The 11874-nt window shown below is 53.2% G+C and overlaps 1 protein-coding gene across 2 annotated transcripts in view; it reads right to left on the bottom strand.

Annotated features, from left to right (window-relative positions):
- Window positions 1-10935: 10935 nt before the first annotated feature.
- DMBX1 (diencephalon/mesencephalon homeobox 1) overlaps window positions 10936-11874 on the bottom strand; it is a 6060-nt gene continuing 5121 nt past the window's right edge. For both annotated transcript variants that reach the window (XM_019627972.1, XM_019627971.1), the window contains exon 4: window positions 10936-11566. In XM_019627972.1, coding sequence (XP_019483517.1) covers window positions 11112-11566 — 455 coding nt within the window. In that variant the 3' untranslated portion in view covers window positions 10936-11111. The remainder of the gene's footprint in view (window positions 11567-11874) is intronic.

The raw sequence follows: 11874 nt of genomic DNA, 5'->3' as shown, positions 1-11874 counted from the left end.
CCCGTCTTGCCTGCAGGCCTGCACCAAACTCTTTCCTCACCAGCTATCCACCGGGCTATCGATCTGTCTGGTCATCTCTGTCCTACCCTCTTGGTCTGGTCATTCCATCTGTCTCCTTGGCTGGACCCTGACCCCAGCTATGCACTGAGGAGACTGACCCCACTCCTCATTTTAGCTTCTTTATAACCTTTAATCAGCAAGCCAAATGTATTTGTTTCATCGCTTATCTGTTTGCTGTCTGTCTCTGCAGTAGCACCAAGCGCCTTGGGTGCAGTGACTCTCCTTCAGCACTGTGTCAGCACCAGTGCCCAGGCTGTGTCTGGCACATAGATAGTGCTCAATAAATATCAGTTGACTGAGGCCCCTCCCACCCACCTCACAACAACTGGACATTGGTTCTCAAGACTGAGAAGAGGGAGCTAAAGCCTGTACCAAGACAGGGCCATGTCCTCAGGAAGACACAGGGGACTGTGCCATGGCCTCTGCCTCAGGCCCAGCCTTATCTCTTAAAGATCCCAGGGGTGACACAGACCAGAAAAGGCAGAGCCCCTGCATGGGCAGAGGGTGTTCACGTATCCTTGGGTGACATCCCTGGAGCCTTTCATCCCACCTCCTTGGGCCACTGCTGGGCCTTTGCCACATGAATGCCTTTAAGCCCCATCTGAACCCACAGCTGGGTGTACCCAGCATGGGAAGAGGTTCTGAATGGAACAATTGAGGAAACTGGGGGATGAATATCACAGAGAAGAAAAAACCCAGCAGGACATTCAGAAAACAAGGCTGACTGAGGCAGGGAGGTGGACTGCATAGACTACCCTCCAACCTTCCTGTCTACACAGGAAACAAAGGCCCAGAAAAAGCCATGGCCACATAGCAAGGCCAGACAGGAACCAGGTCCCCAAGGTCCTAGGTAGAGCTTGTCTTTCACACTCCTCCAATTCAATTCAACAAGTACAGTATTGGTTGAACACCGACTGTGGGCCAGGCTCTGGGCCATGGCAACTCCTGCTCCGAGAGCTTCATCTGAGTGTGGATAGAACTACACATGGTGGTCAAGAGGGGGCAAGAGAGGGAGGGGGCTTGCCCTCCCCTGGAGTAATCAAACAAGGCTTCCTGGATAGGGTGGCATGTGGATGGGCTCTGAAGAGTTGAATAGGCTTTGCCCAAAAGGAGGGATCAGCAGGGGCAAAGACAGATGGGGAAGGGCACAGTGAGTGTGTGAAGTACCTCCGAGTCCAGTTTCGTTGGACGCTTCAAAACAGTGTGAATTTAAAAAAGTTCTGTGTGCCCTCCAACAAGCTAGGTCTGATGAGGAGGTGGTGGCTTTCAATTCAATATGAGGAAGAACTTCCCAACAGCCAGACATGGAGCAGGCTGCCCTGCAAGGTGATGCACTTCCTGTCCCTGCAGGTTTGTGGACAGGAGCTGGGTGTCAGTGATTCCTGCCCAAATGGGGACTGAACTAGAGCCCCCTTAAGGATGCCTGCTCTGAGAACTTGACTATCCACAGGCCTGGCCCTCTAGTAGATAACCCCCACCCCTACCCTCATCCATTCACTTCGGTTTGGCAGGATCCTGGTGGCTGGAACAAGGGAGAGGGAGTTGAGAAGACAGGCAGAAGGACTCCTTTTGCAGTTCCAGCTACTCATGGTCCTGCTTGTATAGCTGTAGCTTCCACTCAATCCAGTCGGAGGGACTTAAGTCCAAGCCCGACTTAAAAATAGGGACTGAGGCCCAGAGGGGACTTTTCCCATATCTCCCATCCAAGAGGTAGGCTGGGGCCTACCAGCTGCACAGCCTTTCTCTAGTTGGCTTGTCAAGAGCAAACTGAAGGTAAGTCTGAATGAGGCGAGCCTTTTAGGCTACCGGTACCTTGTCGGCCCTGCCTCCAAAGGGGCTGTGTATGCCAGGAGCAAGGCCCAGGGTGAGATGTCCTGAGCCTTCTAAAAGAACTAAACTCCCTTTCATCTCTCCAGTTTTGTCAAGCATCCACCGCAGCCTAACCTGTATTCTTCCTGAGACATCAGGCTCCTGTTTTCTGGACTTCTCTCCTCCGGGAGAATCTTTAGGTAAAGAAAGAAAATGTGGGGGCCGGCCGAGTGGCTCAGTTGGTTAAGAGCTCGCTCAAGAGTTTGAGCTCTGAGCAACAGCGGTTCGATGCCCGGCCCGAGCTGAGCTGCCACTGAGCTGCCAACAGGTAGCAGGATGGCTCAGCTAAAAAACAAAAAAAAGAAAATGTCCCCTCCCAGCTGGCTGCCCAACACATCTGTGTGAAGGCAAGGGGATGGATGGGGTGACCTACGAAGGACTCAGGCTTCCAGGTCTGCCAGCCTGCTCAGGTGGGGACAGCAACAAAGAACAGCTTTGTGTGCACACACTTACACTCACAGACCGCACACGCCCCACACAAGCTCTTTCCAAGAATGTCTCTTCAAGCCGGTTGCCAAGATAAAGGAGCCACTGGGCAGTCAGCCCCCAGGAGGAAATATTGCTCCTGGGGCCTTTGTTGTTTGAAGAGCTTTGCAAAACCTCCAGTCTCTTCTTGGAAAGGATCCCAGGCTGAGGTGGCAGTTTCCCACAGCTGGGGGCACGGGTGATGATGGCACCACTTCCCTGGCCTGGCAGGGGAGAAGAGTCCCAGGGAGCCAGGTTTGGAGTCATCAGCTAAAGTGGCAGCAGTTTAATCCTCCCCTTCCATTATTCACTCACTCAATTCCGACAAGCCTGAGGATAGGCAGAGATCTCCCCGTTTTGCAGTTGATAAACAGAGGTTCATAGAAGCTTATTAAATGGCCCCACAGTGAATTAATGCTAAAAACTGAAACTGACTTGGCACCAATCACAGACTTAGCTCAGCCTTGGCCCCATTCTCAACTCTGACCTCTCACTGAGCCATGACTTACCATAGACTGAGTCCTACCCCTGGCCCCGACTGATCCCTGATCCCAGCCACACACAAAGCTTTGGCCCTGGTCCCCATTCTGAGCCCCTAGCAGAGCTGTGACCTGTCCCACACTGATCCCTGATCCTAGCCTCAGATTGCCTCTCCTGTTAGCTGTAAACTCCATGAAGTCGAGACCTGTGCATCTCATGCACCGCTGCTCCTTTACATTTATGTATGTGTGAACATCCCAGTAATCTCTATTTTACCCACTAGACTCTCTACAGGGCCAGGGGCTGAGTCTATTGTTGTTTGCCAGCAGTAATAAGAGTGTAATTATAGCAATAATAACAAGCATTTACTAAATGCCAGGGCTTATGCTAAGTGTTGTCCAGATGTTATCTCATCTAATCCTCACAAGGAACCCTGAAGTAGATGTTATCATGAGTCCATTTTACAGATGAGGGCACTGAGCCTCAGGAGGAGGTGTGTAGAAGCACAGCATGTTCTTAGTAGTTCCCTGCACCCATCATACTCAGCTGCTTGGTGAAGGGTGGACATGGAAGGCTCAGCTGTAAAAGGAAGGGGAGGCATTTGGGCAGGTGGGAGAGGCCAACGGCTTTCTGGAGACTCTGAGTTTCTGAAGCCACAGAAGGGCCAGTTGAGTTGAGGGAGACTGTGATGAAGGTGCAAGACCAGCTCCATAACTTGTGGAGTCCAGTGCAAAATGAAAAGGCAGGGCCTCTTGTTTAAAAATAAGGATTTCAAGATGGAGATAGCAGAACATCACAGGTCTTGAGCCCAGGACCTTATGTGACTGCACTGGTCACACGCCCATGACAGTGGCCCCATGGGAACAGTGTGTGAGGATGGATGTGTGGATCAGGGGACATGGGGCAGCTAGGGCTGGGTCTGACTCAAATGTGGGTATTTGGACAGTACCTTCAGCAGGCACAGGGCAGCAATCATGGAGTATGTCTGGGCACTGAGCTGGCAGTGTGGCTGGGAAGCCTGTATGGAGAGGGAACTTGGTGCCACTATCTGAATGTTGGGGGTGGCGGGGAGGGTGCGGGGCTGTCTGGAGTGTGAGTAAGTCAGGAAGAATGCACATCTGGAGGGTGGGGCAAGTGTGTGTAGCATCCAGGCGACAGACCGACCATGGGCTGTGTGTCTCAGGGCATGTATGGGGGGCGGTGTACATGAGTAAGAGAGACAGACAGACACCCTGAGGTTGTGTGGTCTAATGCAGAAATCAGCATGTCTGTGTGTCTGAGAGAGAGGGTATGTGTGTAAGTATGTGTGGCTGTGAATGGGGGGAGGGTATGCATGCAATCGGGGTGTGTGGGAGAATGTCTGCATATCCCCACCCATGCTCCTTGGTGCTGGCCTGTGCTGCCTTCCCTCCCGTGAGGGGCTCCCAGGTGAAGATGTCCCCCGGACTGCCCCTGCCTAGCCCCCAGACCTTTGTGGAGCCGCGTCCCCTCTCAGAGACATTCCTGCCGGCCATAGGTCGGGCAGAGCCAGAGAGCTGCCTCCTAGGCTGCTGGGGTGATCCTGGGCCAGTGGTATCAGGTTCCTGAGCCCCGGGCCCTCCCTCTGCAGCCCTCTGAGGGCCTTTGTTGGAAGTTCAGACAAACTTGTCAGGGGGGTGGGCAGGAGGCCGCCTCCTAATCGGCTTTCCCAGAAAGGAGAGGAGAATGAGAGATTGGGGGAGGGGGGTACTTCCAGCCCAGGCAGCTCTGTGGGAAAGGGCGGGCGGGGTGGGCCCGTCTCTACCAGCCCTAAAGAGATCCATCCCCCAGGACCCTCTCACCCTAATGAACCAGACCCCTAGGCTGAAAGAACACTGGGGCCAAGGCCTAAGAACAGAAGGGTTTGGGAAGAAGCTTCAGGGGGTCCCCCTGCCTTTCTCAGCTCACCCATCATGGGCTGTCTAAGCACCTCTGGCATGGCAGGAACACAGCTGCTCAGCCCCTTGGCCTCATCCGGGCCCTTCTCTTAATCTCACCTGAGCCTCCCAGAAAGCAGGCTGGACACGGGTAATGATTCTCATGCAACCGAGCCCGAGGACCAGAGAGGGGCAGTTATTTGCCCACACTAAACAGCAAGCCAGGAGTAGCTTATCCTAACTCCAAAACAAAATCTTCTTTGCTTCATAGTCAGTGTTCCCCTAAGGTCCCATCCTCAGCATCTCCCAGTGTGATCTTATTTAGTAACATGGCTTCATTCGCCATGTCTCTGTTGACAACCACCAAGGTTAAGAGCATAGGTTCGGAGTTTAGCTGGGTTCATATCTTGGGTTCACACCTATTACTAGCTGTGTGGTCATGGCAAGTTATTTAACTTCTCTGTATCTCAGTTTCCTCATCTATAAAATGGGGATAATAACAGTACATACCACATAGAGTTGCGTGAGGATTAAGTGACTTAATATTTGTCAAGTGCGGCACAGAGAAAGTGCTATATAAGTAGTTGTTAAGTAAAGTCTAAGTCAGCTGTGCTGACCCAGTACATCCCAACACCTTCCTTTAAATAAACTGAGGGCTCCTCAAATGCAGCAAACAAGACCAGCCTGAGCTTAGGCTCCTTCCCTCACACTCGCCCCAGCCCAAGGGTCCCCTTCTAGCTTGTTGCCAAGCCAGAGACTCAGGAGGGCCCTTGACCACTCACTCCCATGCCTGCATCACCACAGTCATTCTGCTCCCTAAATCTCTCATCAATTTGACCCCTTTTCCTCATCCCATCCCCCAGTCCACATTGATGCCACCCTCCTCTCACCAGGACATGACAATGGTCTCCCTGCCTCCTTGTGAAACACCATGTCTCAAAGGTTGGGGAGGCAGTACTAAAATGCAAGTCTGATGACCCCACTCCCCACTGGGAATAGCTTCCAACACCTCACCTCCCCCTGCCCCCACAGCCCTAGGACTTGAGTCCAAGCTCCTGTCTTCCCTTTCCATCCTCAGCCCCTGACACTACCCTTCACCATCTTAAAGCCCCACCCAGACAGGGCCCCTGCTCTTCCAGGGCTCAGGGGCTCACCCAGCCGATAGTGCTGTAGGGCTATATGAGATGTGCCTTTCCCAGGACACGCTTCTCTCTTGCCCTTCTAGCAAACCCCGGACCTATGGGACTCAGCTCAAAAGCCTCCCTCCCAAGGGGCCTTCTTGACCTCCCTGGGCTGAGCTACAAGACCCCTCTTCTGTACTCCCACAGTTCTCTATTTTTTAAACCCCAAATCACCCTGTGTTGTAACTATCTTGAGAGTAGGGACCATGTTTTCCTTACTTGTTTCTATGTACCCAGCACCCAGCATGGGGCCAGGCATACAGCAGGTGCTCAGTAAGTGCTGAGTGGGTAAGTGATTGAAACTGCAGGGTTACCTGGCTCTCTCTATGCCAGGGAATGTGTGTACCATGGGGCTGAGGTATGTGATGGCTCAGGTCCTGGAGGGAGCAGTGAGAGATTTGGGGCAGACATTTGATCTAGCAGTCCCTCCTAGGGAGGTGGGATGGCAAGGTGAAGGGGGGGGTGCTTGCCGCCCTAATCCTCAGCCCCACAGGGCAGACAGGAATGCATCTCCTGGGGTTTGCCTGCTGCCCCTGGGAAACCCAGCAGGCAGCTCCCTGCACACTATTCAGGCTGCTGAGGTTCTCCTAACAGGAAATCCCCAGAGGTGACACTCACCGCCCCCATACCCCAGCCTCAAGCTTGCACCACCCCTTCTGGCTCAGAGGCCCTGTGCGGATGCTCAGGAACCCTGGGGAAGGGCAGTAAAGGCTGAGCAGAGGAGATGCCTGCCACCTTTTTCTTGAAATGCAGAAGGGACTGAGATTTCACAGCAAGAAGAACTTCTTAGTTGTGCATTTTCTGCAAGTTATTACCTATATATACGAATACAGTCTCACAGACTTCCTCCCTTTTGCTTATGCACAAGCACATACACGAAGTTAAGCAGACACTATGAATTGACAGTACAGGTTCTCACATGTACATATAGACATACAGGCTATAATCACACACACACACACACACACACACACACACACACACACACACACACACACACCGCTCACCCTGAGCTGAAGGGACCTTTCCATGCTCTAATCCAGGGATTGGCAAACTGCGGCTCTTTGGGTAGGTTCCATCTCAAAAGTTTGCCGACCCCTGGACGAGCCAATCCTGTCCCTCACAACAATTTAAAAATTATTTGAGAGCCATAAATATATTTTTACATAATCATCATTATGTGAGTAATATCCTTTAAAATTTTTATAAATGAAACTAGTTTTATTTTCATTTCCAATTTTACTTCAGAGCCACCGTTCGCGAGCCACAGTTTGCGGACCCCTGGCCGCTCTTCCGTCTCAAAAGTTTGCCGACCCCTGCTCTAATCTATGCTGCCACCCATAGCAGAAACCCCTTCTTCATTCTCTGCTTGCTAATCTCTGAGGACGAAGAGCTCACTGCCTTCAGCGGCCACCCGTCCCACTGGAGAACAGTTCTGCCTTTAGATCCAATTGTGCCTTCTTGTCATGCCCCCTTGGCCCTGGCTTACTTGCTGTTTTCCACTGAATCCCTTCCCCTCCCCATCCCACAGACCCACCCTCCAGGTTGCCCTTAATACCCCCAGGTGCCCCTGACCCAGCCCACCCTGCCACATATGCCTGGATGAGGTCCACACAGCCCAGAGAAGATAGAACCCTTCTCCACCCTGTCCCTTTGCTCCTGTGACCACTCTAGAGTGACACACTAGCAGCAGGATGGTAAGAGCCATAGAGAGAGCTACCAGGCCGACAACAACGGAGTGGCCAATCATGAGGCAGGCCTACCTCCCTCCCCCACTGGCCACAGTGTTGGATTTGCAGTGAGAAGACCTTGAGAGGCCCCCTGCTCATCCCACTGCAGGCATCTTTGGGAATTAACCTGGACCAAGGGCTGTGCTGCCAGGTTCTCTTTTATTAGCCAAGTAGGACAAAGAATAGGTCACAACATCACAGGAAGTCAGACAGACAGACTGATACAAGGGAGAGAGTGTCATGCTGCACTACGAAGGGGGCGGGGCAGGGCAGGGGAGGATTTGAGTCTTGTTTTTTTCAACTAACAGAATAAATAAATACGGTACACAGTGTTTTTGCCATAGGCTGGTACAACCTCTAAACACAAATGGTCACAAAACAGCTGATTTTGAAAGCAGTCTGTACAGCCCACAGGCCATGGCATCAGGTAGAGGCTCAGGCCCCTGGACCATGCTCTGGGGAAGTGAGGAAGCAGGGAAATGGAGGGAGAGGTGAGGAATGAGGCTTTCCTGGAAGGGACAGTCAGAGGTCGAGCCTCAGGGTGACCCCGGGGATCTGGGAGAGGCTTCAGCTTGAGTCTCAAAGCGGTGAGCCGCCCCAAGCCCATATCTGATCCTGTAGGAGACACTTGATACACTCTGTCTTGCTCTCTAGCTGCTTTCGGTAACTAAAGCTGGTTCTCTAAACTAGGTGGACATCCACCCAGGCACAGAGACCACACTTCCCTGCCTTCTCCGGGCTGGTGGAATTGGGTCAATTGAATGAGGAAGTGTTGACAAAGATCTGAGGGAACCTTGGCTGAGCCTGAGGTGGCCCTGGCTCCAGCCATGACAGAACATGATTCTGGGTGGACTTGCCCCTTAGGAGGTGAGGAGAGGCTGCCTGGAGGAGGTGGTGATGTCTACAGCTGTTGGATTCCAAGGCCCAGTGACAGTCATTTGCATCCAGGGACAGGCAAAAAGTTTCAGTCCCCAAGCCTGGTCCAGATGAGATTTTGTTCAGTTCAGAAACAGACCTTCCTGGAGCTGATTCCAGAGGACAAACCAAAAATGTCTTCTGTCTCCTAGAGTCTCTGCCACCGTCCTGTGCCCCTGCTTCCTCCTTCTCTGGTACTTCTCTGGCTGTTGAATTCACCTTCCAAATCCCAGATCCCAGATCCTGGTTCATCTGATCCCCTATTCAGAAACCCTCACCTGCCTGTCTTGGTGTTTGCCACATGGAGGTGAAGGCTTTAAACTGGATCCAAGGCCCTGAGTCCCACCTCTCATGAAGCCAACTACCCCTTCCCTGTTGTCTAGTCTCGCTCCATTGCTTTGTTCAATCAGCTTTCCTGGTCCAAGTTACCATCCCCCTCACTTTTTCCCTCATCCAAAGCCTTCTCCATCTGTCCCAGCCCAGAAAGACCCCCAAGGATGAGGGGCATCAACTACTCTGCAAATTAATCCTACTGAGACACCAATAGACTCACCTCCTCTTCCCAATGGGAATATCAAGCCTTAGGACTTTCAGATGCAACTTCTCTAAGCAGAAGGTGAACAGTTCAGTGGTGAGCCACAGAGGGTTGGGGATCATGACCTGGAGTCTGTGCAAGCCAGACCCTGCCTCCCGCCCTAACCCCTGGGACCATGTGAAGGCATGGAGATGGAGTGACCACAGAGGCTGGCATTAGAACTCAAGAAAAACGGGATCAAATCCAGATTGTCTCAACTAGAAGGAACCCATTATACTTATTGGGAAACAGAAGCCCAGAGACTGTAGCCGTGTCCACAGAGAGGCTTGTGCATGCAACACCCAATGCTCCGCAACAAGGCAACAGTAATTTTCTAATTCATACTTTGTGCCTTTGAGAGCTGTTTTATGGTTGTTGTGAGTTTAACTAAAAACTTCTAAGTACAGACATGCAGACCATTAGAGCCAGACAGGATGGCACAGGCCATCTTAGCCAGGTGGCGACACGGGCCCAGAGAGGCTACTGGCTAGCTCAAGGTCACATTGCTTTGAAAGGGAGTTTTCTGAGCTGGGTTCCCTCATAAACAGGAACACACCTTTCCGTGCCAGTAACTATCTGGACAGAAGCCCTTATTACAACAATTAGCTCTGGCACAGGATGCCAACAGCAGCCTGAGACTACACACTGCTGTGTGGTTTACACTCACTGTGATCAGGAGCTAGAGTTCAACCTTCATTCCCGGCTCAGACACACCGCTGTAATGGACACTAACTGCTGAGCCTGGAGGCCAGTTGTGGCAGAGGAGTATCGCCTCTGAGAGCATCCCTTCCCCGGCTGCCTCCCTCCAACTACGAAGTCTCACCAAAGGGAGGTCTAGAGCCTTGTGGGCAGTCTGGGTGAGTGCAGGCAGCAGGCTTCTGTCTTGGAGGTCTTACAGGCAGGGAGGCTGCCATTCTACTGCCTGCCCCAGCCTGACTCCTGCCTTCACTCCCCTCTTCCTCAATCTTAGGAATGGGGCCTCAAAGCTGAGAAAAGAGAGAAGAGAACGTGATTCACTACCCCTTCTAGATGTCAGGCCCGGGGGAGGGTGTGTGTGAGTGCCAGTGCCACCTCCTGCCTGCAGCTCTAGTGGTTACCCACTATAGGTCTCCAGCTAGGGCCTGATCACCTCTGCTGGGGATGGAAAGGAGCAGCTGCCTCAAGAGTGTGCCAGTACAGGGAGGGGATGGGCAGGCGGGAAGAAGCAGCAGGAGAGGAACAGGAAGAAGCAACATTACTAAAGCTAAAAAGCCACCACTTCAAACAAAACACAGCTTGGGAATGGATGACACCAACATAGCCAGAGCCAAAGAAAGAAAACAGGAAAGGGTACAAGAGCCATGGGGAACAGATCCAGAGTGGGGAAGACAGAGGCTGGGGGAGGGGCTGTAGGGAACAGGACAGAGGCAGGAAGAGGAGGTCCGGGAAGAAGGAGACAGAGAGAGAGAAGGGAAAGCCAGAGTGAGATGCAGGAGCTGTAGGTGGAGGCAAGGGTGACAGCGGAGGGAAGGGACAGAGTGGGCAGGGGGCCTGGGGCAGGCAGGTGCCTGAAAATATAGCTTTATATATTTATATTTATATCTCACATTCCACACATCAATAGACTATGGGGCAGAAGGGATAGGACGGAGGGAAGAGAGGAGGTGACACTGAGGTGGGAATCTAGCCAGCGAGAGCCTCTCGCTCCCCTGGGAAAGCTGGGGGCACCCCAGCCTCTCACCTCCTCCCATTAGCCTCCATGGGATCCAAGCAGGGCCATGCAGAGGGTGTGTAGGTGCGGGCTTCACCTAGGGCTGGGGTTTTGAGGGAAGGGGACAGGGAGCAGGATTCCAGGCCCCAGGATCTCCGGGCTCACTGAGTTAACTCTGTGAGAGCCATCTGGAATAACCATGGGGCTGGGAGAGGGGCACCCAAGACCCCTGGCTGGGTTAGAGGCCAGCAGTCAGTTGGGCAGCGTATCGAGTCCCAGGGAGGCCGCGTGCTGCTTGGCCCGAAGCCGCAGGTTCTCGATGCTCGTGGTTTTACTGTTCAGGGCAGCCGAGGCAGGTGCCAGGCCTGCCGGGGGTGCAGGCAGCAGCGGGGACCCCCATACGCCCTGGTGGGCAGCTGCAGCTGCTGACAGGGACTGGTAGTAGGACTGGCAGTGCAGTGAGCCCAGTGGGGCCATGTTGACACCCAGGTAGGGCACTGCGGCGGCGGCGGCGGCAGCAGCAGCAGGGGCCGGACCCCCCACTTCAAAGGAGGAGTAGTGTACCAGGTTGTTGGTGGCCGCCATATGCTGGCGGAATTGTTCCTGCAGACGGAAGAGGCTCAACGGGGATGAGGAATAGGAGTGAGAGGGGCCCAGGAGGCTTCCCCCCGGGGCTGCAGGAGCAAGGGCCAGGCTGCCTGGAGAATCTGCAAGCAGAGAACCAAGAACTCAGGACAAGGGCATTGGTCTGCCAGGAGGTGCTCCCTCAGCCTTCCCACCCCACTCATCCCCCCAACCCCACCCCCGCCTTGTGCTGCAGACAAGGCAGGTTTTAGCTAAAACCCTATCCACCCATGTCAGTCAGGGCACCCCCTGAAGCACCCCTCAGAATCCCGAGGGTGGGACTCAGGCTTCCTAAGAGAGCCCCAGGGAAGAGGCTTGATCACTGCACTGTACACCTGAAGCTGATGTTGTATAATATTGTATGTCAACTATAAGTGAATATATATATATA

This window comes from Hipposideros armiger, unplaced genomic scaffold, assembly GCF_001890085.2.
Source record: "Hipposideros armiger isolate ML-2016 unplaced genomic scaffold, ASM189008v1 scaffold_743, whole genome shotgun sequence".
Lineage (NCBI taxonomy): Eukaryota > Metazoa > Chordata > Mammalia > Chiroptera > Hipposideridae > Hipposideros > Hipposideros armiger.
This window is presented reverse-complemented; position numbering and strand designations above follow the sequence as displayed.